At 44.1% G+C, this 18121-nt stretch overlaps 1 protein-coding gene across 1 annotated transcript in view; it reads left to right on the top strand.

Moving 5' to 3' along the window:
* EDRF1 (erythroid differentiation regulatory factor 1) overlaps nt 1–18121 on the top strand; it is a 1512804-nt gene that overhangs the window by 610100 nt on the left and 884583 nt on the right. The window contains exon 12 of the mRNA XM_044055563.1: nt 7712–7862. Coding sequence (XP_043911498.1) covers nt 7712–7862 — 151 coding nt within the window. The remainder of the gene's footprint in view (nt 1–7711; nt 7863–18121) is intronic.

The following is an 18121-nucleotide window of genomic DNA, read 5'->3' as shown; positions in this document are numbered from 1 at the left end:
CTTTTTTCCCTAATCCTCAAAGTAAGGTGGAAAGGATACTGCATTCTCTGAATGTGCACAGACAGCTTAGATTCTATTTGGACAGAACTAAACCTCTCAGAAAATCTGACCAGCTGCTAGTTAGCTTTGCTGCCAGGGGCAGATGGGAAGGCCATTTCAAAGCAAACCATTTCCAAATGGATAGCCCATTGCATCCATTTTTGCTACAAGCGCCATGGAAAACCTACCCCACAGGGGATAAGATCACATTCCACCAGGGCTGCATCTACCTCTACGGCATTTCTCGGAGGAGTCCCTACCAGGGACATCCTGGAAGCTGCTACCTGGAGCACTGTACATACTTTCAACAAGCATTACCACCTGCCTATCTTTTCTAAATCCAGAGCTGGATTTGCCACAGCAGTCTTACAGGGCCTGATTCAACCCAAATGTGATGACTGCAACAGTGAAACACGAAGAACATAGTACAGTTGTGTACACTTACCATAAATGTAGATGTTTGAGTGTATTCACTGTTGCAGTCCTGGTTACCCTCCCTCCAGCCTCCTGACTTCTCCTGACTTTTACCTTTCCTTCTTGTTTGGCATATATTATATCGTGTGTTTGCTTTTTGCTGGGGGTGTTTCATACCATACAATTGCTTCCTATTGTGGGGGCACCTGACATCTGGGCAAGAAAAACTGATGTAATGGCATTGGCTGCATGTTTTATACCCCTGATGACCTGACGTCATGGAAGAAGAGTCAGCATCCGACACAGAAATCCAAAGACTCTGGTATTCAGGCCGGCTGAGGGCTACATGCAGGCAGATAACCCAAATGTGTGATGACTGCAACAGTGAATACACTCGAACATCTACATTTATGGTAAGTGTACACAACTGTACTTTTTAATCTGTGCAGCAGTAATACTGGGTGCCTGGCAATCTACTGGTATTGTGACCGGTCCCCTGGGGGGGGGGGGTAGAGGAGTAAGTAAAGTTGGCACAGAATCTGTTAGCCAGTATATATTGGCAATATCTGTTGGCTTGGTATAGGAGGTACCATTGCGCAGTAGCTCTGAGCAAATCTGGGTTTTGCTGTGGAGATTCTTTACATAGCTGTAGAAGGCCTTGTGGTTGTCTTTACTATCTGCTGCAATTTTATTTTCATAGCTAGCTTTAGAGGATTTGATGAGAGATCTCAACTTTTTGTTGAGGTTGATAAGGGAGTTTTTCCAGTCTTAGGGCTTCACCTTATTCTGCATCAGTTTCCTCCTTCTGTTGTAGAGTTTGTTTGTGGCAGGGGACCACCAGATTGGCTTCCTTTTTTTGGAGGAGTGTGTCTTGGTTCTATTGGGTATGGCGAGATCCATGCATTTGTGTACATGTTCGTACAGTGCATTAGAGTATGAATCTGCGGTCATGCAGTTGATCTCCATTTGCATAGGTGCTGTGAAGTTAACCACCTCTGTTTTTAGGAGCTCAAAGTAGCTTGGAGAAGTTTTTCATGGTGGTTACCTTTGTGGGGGGGGGGGGGGGATTTCCAAGGTGATAAGTTTGTGGTCAGATCTAACCAGGGAGGAGCTGACTATTGGTGTAGAGCAACGGTCACTCATGTTAGTAATGACCAGGTCAAGGATGTTGCTAGAATTAATGAATTCCAGGGAACGTTGGGCAAGTGTATTGGTGCATGAGTAATTTTTTCCCAGTTAATGGAGGGGTAGCTGAAGTCACCTAGTATGAGTGTATTGGGTTGGACCCTAATATTCTCCAGGGGGTTTAGGAACGTGAAGTGTGAGTCTTGGGACATGGTTGGGGACCTATAGCAGGCTACGACCTGAATTGCTGTCTTACCCAATGTTAGCTGCACATGAAGTACCGAAGATGCGTTATGTTGGTCTACCAGTCTGGAGGTGTGTGCATCCTTTATGAATATGGAAAAACCACTGGCTTTGGAGCTTCGGTCCAAGTTCTGGGGCCGAAAGGTGTGGAATGAGTTATAGCCTGGTAGTGCAGTAGTGCTTTCTGCTGCCTTGAACTAGGTCTCTGTTATGGCACAAATGTCTATATTCTCCATTTTAAGGAGTGCTTCGAGCAAGTGCATTTTGAGATTTAGAACCAAAAACTCCACAGTGAGGAAGCAAACAGCGAATACCAAACAGCTTTATTGAAAATGTTGAGCGCTTTCTTCCCTTCTATAACAAGGGACTTCTTCAGAACAAATACAAGAAACACAACCCCAGGCTTTTATAATAATCAATAACACTAATTAGTATAATAAATCAATTAAACTTAAAAAGACATACCCTATTAAAATCTCTATACTAAAACGAAGACCCTATGAGGGTAATACCCTATTTAATATTAAGTAATTGAAATCACAAAACTTATATATGTAAAAAAGTGTGTGTATTAATATATATATATATATATATATATATATATATATGTGTGTGTACGATATTAAATATGTTGTTAAAACCAGATATTTTTTAAAATTAGGATAAGTGAACATTTATTAGACATCCGACATGGTAGGCAAACAAATGTACTTGCTAGACACATTAATGAATGCAGGAACCATGTTTTTCGATTTTTTGTGATTCAACACTTGTTTAAAGATCCACAAGGTAGATGTCTAGATGTACATTTAGATGTGTGCAAGTTAAGATGGCAGATGAGGCTTGATGCCATAAGGTACCCAGGTATAAATGAAGCTATTAGTATATCTAGCATCTCAAAGTTAATAAATATTAGTGTAAGGTTTTGCACTATAGGTGTTGGAATCTTGTTTTAACAACATATTTAATATTGTACATATATACTTATATATATATACTATTTTTACATATATAAGTTTTGTGATTTAAATTACTTAATATTAAATATGGTATTACCTCATAGGGTCTTAGTTTTAGTATAGAAATTTTAATATGGTATGTCTTTTTAAGTTTAATTGATGTATTATACTAATTAGTGTTACTGATTATTATAAAAGGCTGGGGTTGTATTTCTTGTATTTGTTCTGAAGAAGTCCCTTGTTTGTAGAAGGGAAGAAAGCGCTCAACATTTTCAATAAAGCTGTTTGGTATTAGCTGTTCGCTTTCTCACTATGATGTTTTTGGTTCTTAAGTTGTCCCTGGTGACTTTTTTGGAAGACATTTTGAGATTTAGACTTAGTGTTGAGCAGTAGGACCCTCAGATTGCATGTGTTTTTAGCTGTTACGGTGATAACTTGGTCTTTGGAACACTGCCTAAAAAAGGCACTCTAGAGGTGGCAAGAGCCTTGGCCATTGTCCGGAAGCCCAGGGGTGACAGATGCAGGCCATCTCTGGCAAAGCATCAAGGTCTGTCAATCATGTCATCCCAGGCAGACAGATACTGGATCCATCTTTCCTCTAATAAGCATCTGCTATCTATTTCTAAACCCCACAGGTCTGCTGGAGTTTGTCTTTATTCTCACTGTGTTGCAAACTCCTAGAATACTATTCATAGGTTCATAGGTAGGTACTAGGCTATTGGCCCTAGGCCCTATACAAGCCTAGCCAAAAATGTACCCTGGCTTTCGCCACCCAAGAAAATTATTTTCCTGTGCCCCTGTCAAGCAGAACCACAGAAGTGATCCCCGGGGTGAATTTCCTATTACCCATCCAATCATCAAGATTTTTCTTGAGTGCTAATGAGGAGCTCTGTTTGACATAGATAGGTAGTCTGTTCCAGAGTATGGAAAGTCTCTGGGACAGGAATCTATCCCTCCAACATGTTCTGTTTATTGTGGTGACAAGGTTTAGGTCCCTAGAGCGTGTAGCTCGGAGGGATTGGGATTTCTTTAAGTGGAGCATGTCCAACAGCTCTGGGTTTGACATAGCTTTGTATGTTAGGCAGAGATCGCCTCTGAGTAGGCGATATGCGACAGAGTAAAGCTGGAGTTTTTTGAGACTGTCTGTCTGCGTAAGGCATCTGCTTGAGGCCAGTAATCCTCTTTGTGAGGTATTTTTGTGGCCAATCCTCTTTGTGAGGTATTTTTGCGGCCTTTCCAGTTGTTGTAGATGTTTTGTGAGGTACATACCAAAAGGGCATTGTACTCTATAACGGGTCTAATGAGTAGAGGGGAACAATGACGTCTTTTTTCTGGATGAGAAACCTTTTGTGATGAGGTGTGCCACGTAGAAGGATTTCCTGACCACTTTGGCGATGTGATTATCAAAGGAGAGACTACTGTTCACCTGTGTCCCAAGGTCTCTTATCACACTTTCGGTGTTAATAGACTACCGCCTATGTGGTAGTTCATGGGTACAGAATTTTTACCAAAGGGGATGACAATGGACTTTTTGGCATTGAGCTTGAGATCATGTCTTTGACACCAGGCATCTGTCTCAGTGAGGCCCTTTTGTAGGATGTCCACATCATTAGGAGTTTCAATTATGGCTCCTAGTTTACAGTCATCTGCAAATTTAGTTAGCCAAAGACATTCTGTGTTAGCCTGTACTTCAGAGAAGTAGATACCAAACAGGAGAGGACCCAGGACTGAACTCTGTGTACTCCACTTGTCACTGGTCTGAAGTCTGATTTGGAGTCTGCTACTTTCACAGTGTGAGTTCTTTCAGTAAGCCAGTTGGCAACCCATCTTGTGACATAGGGATTTATACCTAGTTTAGTGAGTTTATCTATAATTCCAGAGTGGGGGATGGTGTCGAACACCTTGGCGAGATCTAGATAGGCTGTGTGAACCACCTTACCCTCATCTATGGCTTTGGTGACTACTACAAAAAAGTCTATCAGGTTTAGGAGACATGATCTGCCTTTTACAAACCCAAACTGTGTGGGGTCCAGGGTTTGGAGATCTCCACTGTCTTTGTTTATGAGTTCCATGATGATACGTTCCATGGCCTTGCAGACGAGGCTTGTCAGGCTAATGGGGCGGTCGTTCCCGGGGTCTGTTGTGGCCCCTCCTTTGTGGAGTGGGATAACTGTCACGGTGCACCATTCAGTGGGCACAAAGCCTGAGGTGAGGCTATGATTGAACATGGTACTTAGGTGGGGTGCCAGTTCATTCTGTAGTTCATGTAGAAGGCAGCCTGGGATGTTGTCAGGTCCCATGGATGCTGTGTTCTTGGCTTTGGATAGTGAAGTTTTTACCTGTGCAGCCGTGATTACAGGAACTTTGCATTCTTCCAGTATAAAGATGGGCCCTTTAGGGGGTGAGAGGGGGGTAAAGTTAGCACTGAACCTATCTGCCAGGATGTTGGCAATATCAGTTGGTTCTGTATATTTAGTGTCATTGTGCTGTAATTCAGAGCAGATCTGAGTGTTGCCATTGAGATTTTTAACATAGCTATAGAATGCTTTGTGCTTGTCTTACAGTCCTGAATCTATCGGACTTGTACCCAGTTACTCTTCCTTCAAATCTCACCTGAAAGAGCATCTGTCCAAGAAATGGATCTGCCAAGGACCTATGCCAAAACAGTTCTTTGTTCTACTCTCATAGCTGAATGTAATACTATTTTTCCCTAAGCCAACATAGTTCTCTGTTCTACTCTCATAGTTGGAATGTAGTACTAATTTCCCATATCCCATCCTATGCTCCAACTTACCTTACCCTTTCTTCTATCCTTCCATCTGTAAACCATATCTACCAACTTCTGCTTTCTATTCCTTTCTTTACTCTACCCTCTCCCCTTAATATAACAATTGTATTATTTGATAATAGTTTGTGTTAAACTTCATATAGTTTTTATAATATCTAGTTGTTTACTTTTCATTTACAAAAAATAATTTTTCTTTTTCTTTTTTTTTATTTGTTGACTGCGATGATCATATCTGAATTTCAGTGTAAAATTGTAACATTGCTATATACTTGAAAGTGGCCACATGCCCACTTGGACTTTCCCGGTAAACAAATGTCAAACAAATAAATAAATAAAATCTGCAATTCAAACAGCAATAAGGATCACACAATGTAGGTATCAAAACTTAGTCAGCAACTCAAACAAAACATCCTGGAGACAGATATTTGTCTCGGAGATTACCCCTTCTTTGGAATAGACTTCCTTTTTTTGTTAAGCAGATCCCTTCCATGGCTGCCTTCAAATGCACTTTGGATCAGTGGATGGGAAATTGCAAATTCACACCTGGGGGTAGCGCCTGTGTCCCATATAGACAAGGGGTAGTTTTTTAACGCACTCAAGGCATAGGCACAAACCCATACCATCCTCTCATTCCTAGGTGCTGTATATTGGGTAAAATCTCATTATTTTGGCTAGGCTTGCAAGGGTTCCTAAGCCATTAGTCTAGTAATCTCTTATGAACCTATGAAAAATCATCTGCATGTTGGGTAACAGTTTAACCAGTTGGCAGTGGGGGCTCTGTTAGTCCACACTGGATTAGTCAGTAAAACAACAAGGCATGAAAAAGAGTATCAAACATCTTGATGCCGAGGAAGAGAATTCCTGTACATTGTCCTATGTTAAGGCAGTCAGAAGTTTTTATTTGCTGAATTAGTCTAATATTTACTTAACTTCTGTCTAATTCTCAATTTGGATTATTACCTTAGAGGTGCAATTCCCATTCGATTCTCAGCTGGAGCACCTTCTGTGTGGAGTCTGCATGTCCACCCCACGGTCGAGTGGCGTTCGAAAGACATGCATAAAATGGGCATGCCTTCACTGAAGGTTGGGTGTCGGGCTGGCAACTCGGCACCATAAAAATTTACCGCCAATCATTAGCGGACCGGATTTCCGCTGTGGTGACCCCTAACCGGGAAAAGCCGAAAGAAGAAGAAGAAGACCTTAGAGGTGGAATATTAGTTTTAGATATGCACAATGTTTTCAAGCAATTTTGCCAGTGACCCAGCACACTGACAAGTGAGTGGTTGCTAACTAGATCCTTTGTGTCCTCCTTTAAGAATATTGCTGATGTGAGCAATTTTTTACAGTTGTGGTATAGCACATTCAGTTAATGAGCATCTAAACATTTTGATAGAGGATATGGTGATAAAAACATCCAGAAAATAGGAAGAGGACAGTACGGGCAGATTTAATGATGATTTTGTTGTGATTGTGAGTAATCCACTGGAACTTGTACCACATGAGATTGTAAAAGTATGACAATGTCTTTATTATTTTGGCACTGCCCCATAGCACTGTGATGCAAGGTGGTTTCTCCAGGTGACTACATTTGGGAGGAAGTTGACACTGTATTCTCAAATGCCATCTGAAGAACAAAGGCAGAGGTGGTATTTTAATTTTGTATAGTTTGAGGAAGTATAAAAAGCAAACAAAACGTGCTGGCTTATGTTATTAACTTTAGTTTATGGGAGGCAAAGTTAGACTTTGAATTTGATATTTAATGCTTTAGTGATACAACCACTTTGCACTACTTGTTCTAAATGATTTTATTTTTATTTTCGTCATATTATTTTACTATGTATTGTATGGGCTTTTCACCATTGTACTGAAATTCAGACAGAATTAAAATTCCAGATATTGAAATTATGGTAAGTATGGAAGTAGTTAAGTTACTTACATAATGTATGACATTTACATTTTGAAAACAGTTAGGATTTTAATGAAGCAGTTTGATGAAATTGCTGACTGAATTTTCTATAACATTCAGCAGTGCAACATTGACATTTTTCTTGTTAATTCTTTAGCATGCATTGGTTATAAAATATTTATGAGTTGACTTTCCACATATTTGTTGCATGGTTATAAACATGCTTGTTTTCTGAAGGGTCTAAGAAGTGTTGACAACAGTATTGAAAGGAATGGACAGCTTCCTTCAGCTGACCCCAACACCCCGATCCCTCTAAAATATGAAGATGAATCTGATTCTGGAAATTCTTCAGATCTTGAGAAGCAACTTTCCTTGCTTTTAGACAAAAGTAAGTTACAGGTGGCCAAACTGTCTATTTATATTGTACCTTAAGTAAACAGCCATCCATTTACCATATATCTTGTATCTTCTAAAAAATATGCTTTTTTTGGCAAGGGCAGCATTTTCTCTTGTCTGTAATAACCCATCCAGTATGCTGTCACTAGCTGAGCTTAGTTTACAAATTTTATATCATTTGTTTTTATGTGTTGTTGTAGGGAGGTATTGCATCCGACCATGCATTTATATCCATAGCCTCTTTGACATTAGGAAGTTGTGAAAATGGATTTACAGTATTAAGCATGGCTATGCTTTGTGCAAGATCTTGTTCCTTGGTGGTGTCTGTTAATGTTTGTCTTGTAGTTCACTGTTTCAGTCATTACATCAGGGAACTCTGCTGTAGGCTGAGGTCCACATCTGGCCAGACTTTCAGAGCTTAATGTCCTCCTTAATGTTAGAGAATAGGTTACTTTGAAATTATGGCAAGAAGGTGTATGTCTCTGCAACCATGACATTTAGTGCCCTTAATTCCCAAACCAACATTTTTAATACAATGGTACTGTCTTAAAGCCAGTGCTAGAAGGTTGTGAGAGAGTGCAGGATGAGACCAGTATTGTAACTTGGTCCAGCAAGTCTAGTTCATCTTGCAGTTAGATAGACATACTGCTAAATATGTACATGGTGCTGTGGATGCATTTAGGGCTGCTGCTATGGGGTCAGGCTTTATAAGGCATTCATAGGTGAGAATTCAATCCATGTCTGAAGATATTCATGTGCAGCTACCCAGTGTCTGAGGGCAGAGAGAGCTGTTTTTGGAACCCAAGCTTGCAATGTGTTTAAAAAAACTGAAGGACAGAAAGAAGAAAGTGGGAGCCTGTCATGCGCATGTTATGTCCTCACTTGCCAATGTAAACCAGTAATTATTTTTCTAAACAAGAACCTTTCTACCAGGGGCAAGTTAAGGGAAACATCAGAAAGGTAGGAAGGTCCTCCCTCTGCTTAATCAACAGATGTTGCTGCTTGGTGGTTGACTCCTTTGCAGCAAGATGACAGAAAGAAGCAGAGAGGCCAGCAAGGCTCTTCTTTTGTTAGACTTAAGCCCAAGACTCAGTATCCTCTTTCTGTGGGACCTCACAGACAACACAGTATGCAAAGCCTTCTTGCCAGTAGAAAATTTAGAGATCCTTGCAGGCATCTTCAAACCTATGGAAGCAATTCCCAGTGAACTGCCAGTTAGGTCCTGTGCATTCTGGAACACATGCCCTCATGCAGTCCTCATGGTACCTTTCACCAACCTAAACATGAAAAAAACTGCAATGGTGCATGAGAAAGCTGTAAGGCCAGCAAAAAAAAAAAAAAAAAAAAAACAGACATAATTCTTACTTTGCTTTATATCTGCAAAGAGTTTGTGGTCATTAGATCAGATCAAGACTGAGAATATGTTATTTTGGCAGATCAATGTAAAATAACTCTCCAGATGCCTCATATCAGACCTGGAGAGATCATACCCTAGGACTGAGAGTACCAAGAAGTGTGAGAGGGCATAGGAGAACAAGTTCCACATAAATGTGAAATAAATGCTTGCAGACCAATATGCACCCTAGGCATTTAAAACAGTTTGGAGACCTGGAACCTTGAAAGTGGTTTAAAGCATTTTAATGATTGTATTCATTTGCAGTTTATGCATGGTAGAGCACTGACCCAGGTGGACCATTTTCTGGTTTAGCCTGGGGAAAAAAAGAGTACAAAAGCAGTATTATACTTTGTAATAGACAAGTAAATATGTAAGGGGGATGAAACTGCAGATTTGATTGGCTAAGGTTTACAGAGTTGAGTGTTGAATGTATCAGGAGTCAGCTCTCGAGGCAGAGCTGCGTAAAAAGAAGGCCAAAGTTTCAAGGCCTACCACTTCTGCCCTTCCGTCATCTGGTGACCTGCCAGTCGCTGATATAGGGGTTGAGGGACATCCACTAGAACCGGCACCTTCAGTGACTATCCTCGAGGAAGCCACTTCCGAAGTACCGGTAGGCATGTCCTCAGAGGTTATTCCGATATTAGCTGCTGCCAAGGTTGAGGGGGAACCAGGCTCCACCAGGCACTGCCATCTGCGGTCGAGGAATCTGAAACCTCACCCACAGGCCAGATCCCAGAAAGTAGGCCCTCAGCATCTACCAAATCTACTCCTTTAAAAAAGAAACTGACTAAACATTTATTTGCTCCTTCTGAGGAACAGCCTGACTGGTAATCCTTTTCCCAGTCCTTGCTGCAGACCTTCAGGGTCCTTAGACCCTTAGCATCCACAGAAGCCACATTGCCTGTCTTATGTCCCAGGCCTGCCTCAGCTTCTTCTATCCCTTCTACCCTTCCCCAGGAAAAAGCCGCCACCTGTTCCTCTGATGTGTCAGTTGCTTTCTCCTCTCAAATAGCTTCTCCCTTGGACTATTACTCAACAGATGAGGACTCCATTGAGGGAGACCCCCCCCCCCCCAGAGGATATTACATTTGGAGAAACTATTACTGAGATAAGGGAGTACTTTCGATGGGATACAGCTCAGATGACAAAACTTCTAAAAAGGTATTTTGAGTTGCTCCAGGTGGAATCACGCTCCCCATCAACTATCCCTCCTGTGATTCCAGCATACCTGGATGCCTTTGCATCAGCCTTAGTCTTCTGACTCTCAATCCCTAGCTCCCAAGAGACCAACCCCATTTTTATAAGGTCCCTGACAAGCACAAGTTTCTTGTAAACCAACCCTTGATGGACCCTGCAGTTATAGCAGTGGCCCCTGACAAGCAGTCCAGACTCATCCCTTCCTCCTCAGTCTTGCCTTCAGACAAGGATAGCAAGGTAATTGACAGGCTGGGGAAAAATACTTATACATCTTCCATTCTAACCTTTAGGGCAATTAATTACCAGACCCACATGGTCAGATATGCCCTAGATTTGGTTTCACAGGCTTCCTCCTTACTGTCCTCCTTGGCCAACTCCCCTAAAAAGTCCCGAATAGCATCCAAGCTGTCCCTGGTATCTCAGGTAGCCAGACACTCAAAGTGCAGCTGTGATGCAGCTGAGGCTTCTGCAAGATGTGCAGCATCAGCTTATGTTTTATGCAGATGTTCATGGCTTCGACTACAGCTCCTTTAAGACCAAAATGTTGGACGCACCCCTGGACGATAAATTCCTGTTTGGCAAACAGTTGGCTGATCAGTTTAAAAGCCTCCAGGAGAAGAGTAAGGAACTCCAGGACCTGAAACACTAGCTGGTCTCCCTAGTACCAACATTTTATAGGAAATATCCTGCAAAGACCTCTTTTGTCAGGAGAGTCCCCACCCCATCCACCTCTTCTATCTCCAGACATAGAAACGGGTCCAGGAGAACAACTACCCAAAGGGCAGCCCCTTCACAGCCCCCCAACAGGCAGCCCTTTCAGGACAGGAATAATAATGCGCAACCACCTCAGCCATATTCCCTTCTCATCCCGCCTCTCTCACTGTCTTCCCCTCTGGAAAGACGTCACTTAAGACCGCTGGGTTCTGCCAATAGTAGAAAAAGGGATACTTCATGTCTTGGCAGGAAAAGTAGGCATCCCCCCCCCCAAGAACCAACTACACCTAATCCTTCAGATTAATCAAGAACTTCTCGCCCAGGGGACCATAGAATACGTCTCCCCATGCCAAGAAGGAAAAAGGGTTCTACTCCAGGTTATTCCTGGTACCAAAAAAGGATGGCCCTTGGAGGCCCATCCTGGATCTATCCTTCCTAAACCTCTTTATAAAGGTCGCTTCCTTCAGAATGCTATCCCTTCATAACCTTCTTCCACTGTTGTCACCCAAGTCTTTCATGGCCACTTTGGACTTGAAGGAGGCTTACCTCCATAAAACCTATCCACCCAAATCACAGGAAGTATCTACACTTTGCTGGACCCTGTTCACACTTTCAATTTACTGCCTTATCCTTTGATTTATCCACTGCACCTAGAGTCTTCACAAAGTGCCTAGCCCTGGCAGTAGCCTACTGGAGGACCAAGGGCATTCAAATATACCCCTACCTAGATGACATCCTCATTCTTGCAGAAGGAGAAGACACCCTCAGAAATCATCTGCTCATCTCCAGTGCTGCAGAGATTGGGATTCACACTCAACCTGAAAAAATCTTCCCTCACCCCATCACAGGATAAAACCTTCCTGGGGTGCAGGATGAGGACCGACCTGATGAAGGCTTTCCTCCTTCAGGACAAGTTGACCTTCCTGGTCAACCATCTGTCAGCCAGACAATTCATGTGCCTCCTAGGCCTAATGGCAGCCACCATTCCTGTGCTACCACTAGCCAGGTTGCACTTGAGAAAGTTACAGTGGTACCTGAAGAATGTATGTTCACAACACAGTCACCCACTGGGCTTTCAGATAACCTTCCATGTGAAATTGTTCGATCTCGCCGTTTGTTCTTACACATGGGTTCGGAGCCAATCCTCGACTCCGAGTCGGCCACATCACCAGCTTCGCATCTTCGAGAAAGCTCGAGGCACAGTGCTATCCCATGATCCTCTGGTGTCAACCCCCAGATCTAGTTTGCCGCTAGCAGCAAATCACATACTGAGAGGCTCGGGCCAGTATATTTTCATTATATTTCATCTTTTTCAAAGTTGTAGTTTAGAATTAGTGCTTAAAGTAGTTTTATAAGCAGTATATAGTAGTGTAGAGAGTGTTAGTTAACAGAGTGTGTTTTTTCTCTTAGATAAAAATAGTTTAGTATTTACTTAGTTAAGGCCTTGGATTTTTCTGACAGGATTGACAGTATTTTTTATATGTTATTGTAGTTTTTTGCATTAACTTTTTCCCTTTTTTCCCTTATAACATAGTTAGATAGTGTTAAGACTGTCTGTCTATTAGTATTATATATATATATATATATATATATATATATATATATATATATATATATATATATAAATACTTATATATATAGTGTGTGTTCCTATATATGTGTGCTGTGCTTTTTGCTATATATTTTTTCATAACTTTACAGTTAAAAATGTCTGAGAAAGCCAAATCAGGCTTCGAGATGTCAGTGTGGACAAAAGATGTCCATTACTGATAACCATTCCTCCTGCGTCTACTGTCTTGGCCCTCTCCACTTGCAGGAAGACTGCTCCATATGTCATTCCTTCAGTGGGAGGGTCATGCTGGAAAGACGCAGGAAGTTGGTTGACAGAGGGTTGCTTAAACCCGAATTTCAAGAGGCCCTGGACAAGACCGAACAAGTGTCCAAGTCTTCGAAGGGGTCGAAGTCTTCAAGAGTGTCGGAGCCTAAGTCCTCGGCTCCAAGCACCTCTTTCCAGATTCGGACACCGGCTCCAAAGGCCTCGGGGTCAGGCATCGAGTCCTTGTCTCTGATCGAGACTACCGTGTTGGAGTTGGTATCGGAGTTACCACCGTCTTCAATCCTTCGCTCAGTGACGGCTTCGGTCCCTTCGACCCGTTCTTCGAGGCCGCTTTCTGATTCCAACATCGACCGAGTGGTACAGAAGCTAATGGAGAACTCGGCTCTGTCCAAACTCATCGGAGTTTCATCCCAGTTGGTATCGAAACTCGAGACCCTTCCTACTCCTTCGACCAATCCTCCTCTGAGACCTCTCGAGTCGTTGAAGCCAGGTATCGAAGAGCCAATGAGTGTAGAGCCCTCGGTGCCGACGCCTCCAGTTGTGCTATCGACACCTTTAACCTCGACACCCTCGGAGCCAGCGGGGTCTCGGAGCCGACGGTCTTTCCTTGGTTCCGTGGGGGACAGTCGAACCGAACTTTCGGTTCCGATTCTTCCCCTCGGAGCCTCGGCTCAGATCAGTTCGGTTCCGTCCTCAGGGTCGGAGCCCGTGGCTCCGGTTCCCGGGAGGCTATCGGCTTCTTCGGAACCGATGGCGTCCTCTGACCGGGGCACCGGTGCCTTCGACATCATGAGGAAGGTCTTGTCTGAACAGACACTTACATCATCGACATCTTCTTCTCCTTCCCCAAAGGGTCCGTGTTCTGCTTCTGTACCTTCGGACCCTGCTAAGCATCAAGACCCAATGCCTCAGCAAGCCCCAGAGGGCGCCCCTACTTCTTCGGAGGCATCCCCAGAAGCCCCCTCTGAGGATGTACCGAGGAAAAGATTGTGCAAGAGGAGGCACATAGATTCCCCACAGGAATCTCTAACATTGGATACTGATTTGGATGAAGCAGAAGGGTCCCCGCGGTCCCCCTCTGAAGATGTCTCTTTTGCTGACATTTTAGAAATCTTGAAACAGAGGGGAGATTGGCAATCCCTTACCCCTTCTGCAGACGAATCGGTACTGCTGAAGGCATTTGGGGCTCAACTTTCTACCTCCTGGGTGACCCCTCCATTTGACGAACTTATGGATCTCATAGCCTGTAGAGCTTGGGAATCACTTGATACAGTGGAACCAGTCCCCCGTAAACCTAACAAATACATCACGGCCCCTCAAGACAAGAGTTACCTTACAAAAGGAGTTCCCGTGGATACTATGGTGGTGGCGGCAGCCACTAAAAAGGAAATGTCCGAATCATCCTCCCCTGTCCATCCTCCTAATAAGGATTCTAGGACAATGGACAGGTATGGGAAGCGCATATTTAGTTCTGCGGCTTTCTCCATGAGATCGCTCAACTACCTTACGCATTTCACGCGTCTATAGAGAGATCTCCTTAAGGAACTCGGAGATACTCTCCAGGGTAACACAAATGCTGCTGTCTCCGAAAAAGTGACAGCACAGCTTAATACCCTCAACTCCATAGTGAACTCGTCCATGAGGCTTATTTCATATGCAGCCGAAGGATCGAGTAGTGCGGCAGCTTCAGCGATTGCTCTGAGGAGGCAATCCTGGTTGCGCCTATGCTCCTTTGCGGAATCTTTCAAGTCTTCCTTTACAAATGCCCCCTTTGATGGTGCTTCCTTGTTTGGCCCCAAAGTAAAGGAGACCCTCACTAGGTGCGAGCAAGAAGGGAAGACCCTGTCTGCTGTAGGGGTCCGTTTTTCCACCCCGTCTAGACCATACCCCAAAGGGAATAGAGGCGGATAAATGTGGTTCCGAAAGACTCAGGGATCCTTTCAGCCCACTCAGAGTGATACCCCCTCCGGAGGCAGAGGAGGGGCAAGAAATGGAAGACGCCGCCCAGGCAGCAGAGGGGGTCCACAAAATCAGGGAGACAGAGAGACCTTCTCTGGGAAGCCCTTCCAGCACTCCTGAGTGCAGGCTCGACTGTCCTACTCTGGAGGCAGTCGGGGGTCGCTTAGCTTTATACCCGGAGGCCTGGCTAAATCTCACATCAGATTCCTGGGTAAAAAGCATAGTTACCAGAGGCTACAATATTCCCTTTATAAAAACCCCACCTGCCCCCAAAAAGCTCCCAGATGTTCCACCAAGTCTGCGAGACCAGGCAGTCGTAGAGATAAAGGCTGCTCGAAAACAGAGTCATCCAACCAGTCCCGGCGGACCAAATAGGATCCAGAACTTACTCAAGGTTCTTTTTAGTTCCAAAGAAAACAGGGGACTGGAGACTGATTTTGGATCTCAGCAAACTCAACACCTTCGTGGAGAAGGCAAAGTTCCGAATGGTCACGCTTCAGTCGATACTTCCTTTCCTACAGGAGGGCGACTGGATGTGCTCTGTAGATCTCAAGGACGCGTACTACCATATCAAGATGGCCAGAGCATCCAGAGATCATCTGCGCTTCCGGCTGGGAGCCAGTCACTACCAGTTTCGTGCTCTGCCCTTTGGCCTCACCACAGCCCCCAGGGTGTTCACCAAATGCATGGCAGTAGTAGCGTCTCACTTGAGACCGATGGGATTCCGGGTGTTTCCTTACCTAGACGACTGGCTCCTCTCCGCCACCACCGAGTATTGCCTTGTGCAATCCAGGGATTACACCATCAACCTTTGCTCCTCTCTAGGCATAACAATCAATTTTGGAAAGTCTGCACTATCACCCTCACAGCCTATCTTATTTATAGGGGCAGATTTGGACACTTCCCTGGCTCTAGTCAATCTTCCCCCATTAAGGGTATCAGCCCTCAGAACTCAAATTACTATCCTTCTTCAGAGCAGGAAAGTCCCTGCACGACAAATCTTACGAGTCCTAGGAATGATGGCAGCCACTTTCTCACCAGATCCTAATCACAGACTCTTGCAAACGAGACCTTCTTTGGTGGATGCACAGTCAGGATCTAATAACAGGCCGACCGTTCGTATTACCCAGTCCTACAGCGACTGTGACCACGGACGCTTCCCTGATAGGGTGGGGGGGGGGGGCTTTTTCAGGGAAGAACAGTCCAAGGTCAATGGTCCAACTTGGAATACAATCTGCACATCACTGTCCTAGAGCTGAGGGCAGTGTTTCTAGCGTTGCAGCACTTTCACAAGTCCTTGCCTCTGGGAACGGTGACAGTTCAGACAGACAACATGTCAGTAGTCTGGTACATAAACAAACAAGGGGGAACCAGGTCCTATCCATTGTGCAGAGAGGCCCTCAGAATTTGGCAATGGGCTGTGTCCACCGGACGCTTTCTGATAGCAACACACATCCCGGGGACATCCAACGTGATTGCGGACAGGTTGAGCAGAGCCATCCTGTTGCCCCACAAGTGGTCCCTCAAACCTCAAGTAGCGGAAATGATTTTCCGCAGATGGGGCCAGCCTTGCTGCGACCTATTTGCATCCCCATTGAATGCCAAATGCAGAAGCTACTTTGCCCTACTACCCCCTGCAGGGGATGCCCCCAGGGATGCACTGGTACACGATTGGCCCCCGGGTCTCCTTTACGCCTTTCCTCCTATCCCATTAATCCCCAAATTCTTGCAGATAGCCAAACATCTGAAAAGGACCATAATTTTGATAGCCCCATTCTGGCCTCGACAAATCTGGTTTCCCTTTCTTCAAACTCATCAGGTGGACGAACCGTGGATTCTGGACCCAATGCCAGACCTGTTGACGCACTCGTCGGGAGTTCCCCACACATCTCTCAAGTCCTTCAAACTGTCAGCTTGGCTGCTCCGCTTCCCGTCTTAGCCAGGTCAAACTTACTGTCCCCTGCAGTTCAGCAGATCATTGTATCTTCCCATAAGCCATCCACGAGGAAGTTATACAATAGCAAATGGAGTACTGGGCCTCACAACAGGGTATAGATCCATCAGGGGCTCCAGTACACAAGATATTAGAGTTTCTTTCCACATTCTTTCAGGAAGGAGCTTCCACTTCCACGATAAGGGTACAACTGGCGGCTGTATCCAATTTTCATGTTGGTCTAGGAGATAATTCTCTCATGTCCCACAGACTTTGCAAAGCCTTTATGAAAGATACCTTTCACCTACATCCTCCTTTTCATGATCCAATCGCCCCATGGAATCTTAACTTGATGTTATCACGGCTCATGCTGCCCCCATTCGAACCAGCCGCCACAACTCTTCTCAAATTTTTATCATGGAAGACTTTCTTTCTGGTTGCCATCACTTCCGCTCGGAGAGTTTCGGAGTTGCAGGCTTTGTCTGTCCGGCCTCCATACATGATTTTTCACCCAGACAGAGTTACATTGCGCACCAATCCATCCTTCTTTCCAAAGATTTGTTCAGTTCAAAACATTAATCAATCCATTGAGCTTACCCACCTTCTTTAAAAATCACTCTAATAAGCTGGAATACATGCTGCACTAGTTGGATGTCCACAGGCAGCTAAGATTTTACTTAGACAGGACTAAGGAATACAGAAAATCAGACCAACTTTTTGTATCTTTTGCTGACCAAAAAAAGGGACAAGCAATAGCGAAAATTACTTTATCCAAATGGCTATCGGATTGTATAAATTTCGTATATGCAGAATCAAAACAACAGCTCCCCTTTAATCCTAGAGCTCATTCTACGAGGGCAGTTGCTACTTCCTTGGCCCATGCCGCTCGCTTACCATTAGATACCAATTGTGCGGCGGCAACCTGGGCGAAACCACATACTTTTTTTACCCACTACAAATTAGATAAAAACTCCAGAGACAGGACTATGTTTGGTTCCACTGTTCTCAGGAATCTTCTCCCTTGAGCCACCCAGGATAAAGGAGCTAGGGACGCTACCCGTGTGTAAGAACAAACGGCGAGATCGAACAATTTCACATAAAGAAGTTATGTTCTTACCATAACGTTCCATGTGAATTGTTCATCTCGCCTTTGTTACATTCCCCCCCTCCATCCCCCATCCTGTGGTCTAGGAGAACGGGCATGTCTTGAGCTGA

The sequence above is a fragment of the Protopterus annectens genome, chromosome 14.part0 (assembly GCF_019279795.1).
Source record: "Protopterus annectens isolate FY-2018-M chromosome 14.part0, PAN1.0, whole genome shotgun sequence".
NCBI lineage: Eukaryota > Metazoa > Chordata > Ceratodontiformes > Protopteridae > Protopterus > Protopterus annectens.
Note: the sequence above shows the minus strand (reverse complement) of the source record. Positions and strands in the feature narration are given on the sequence as shown.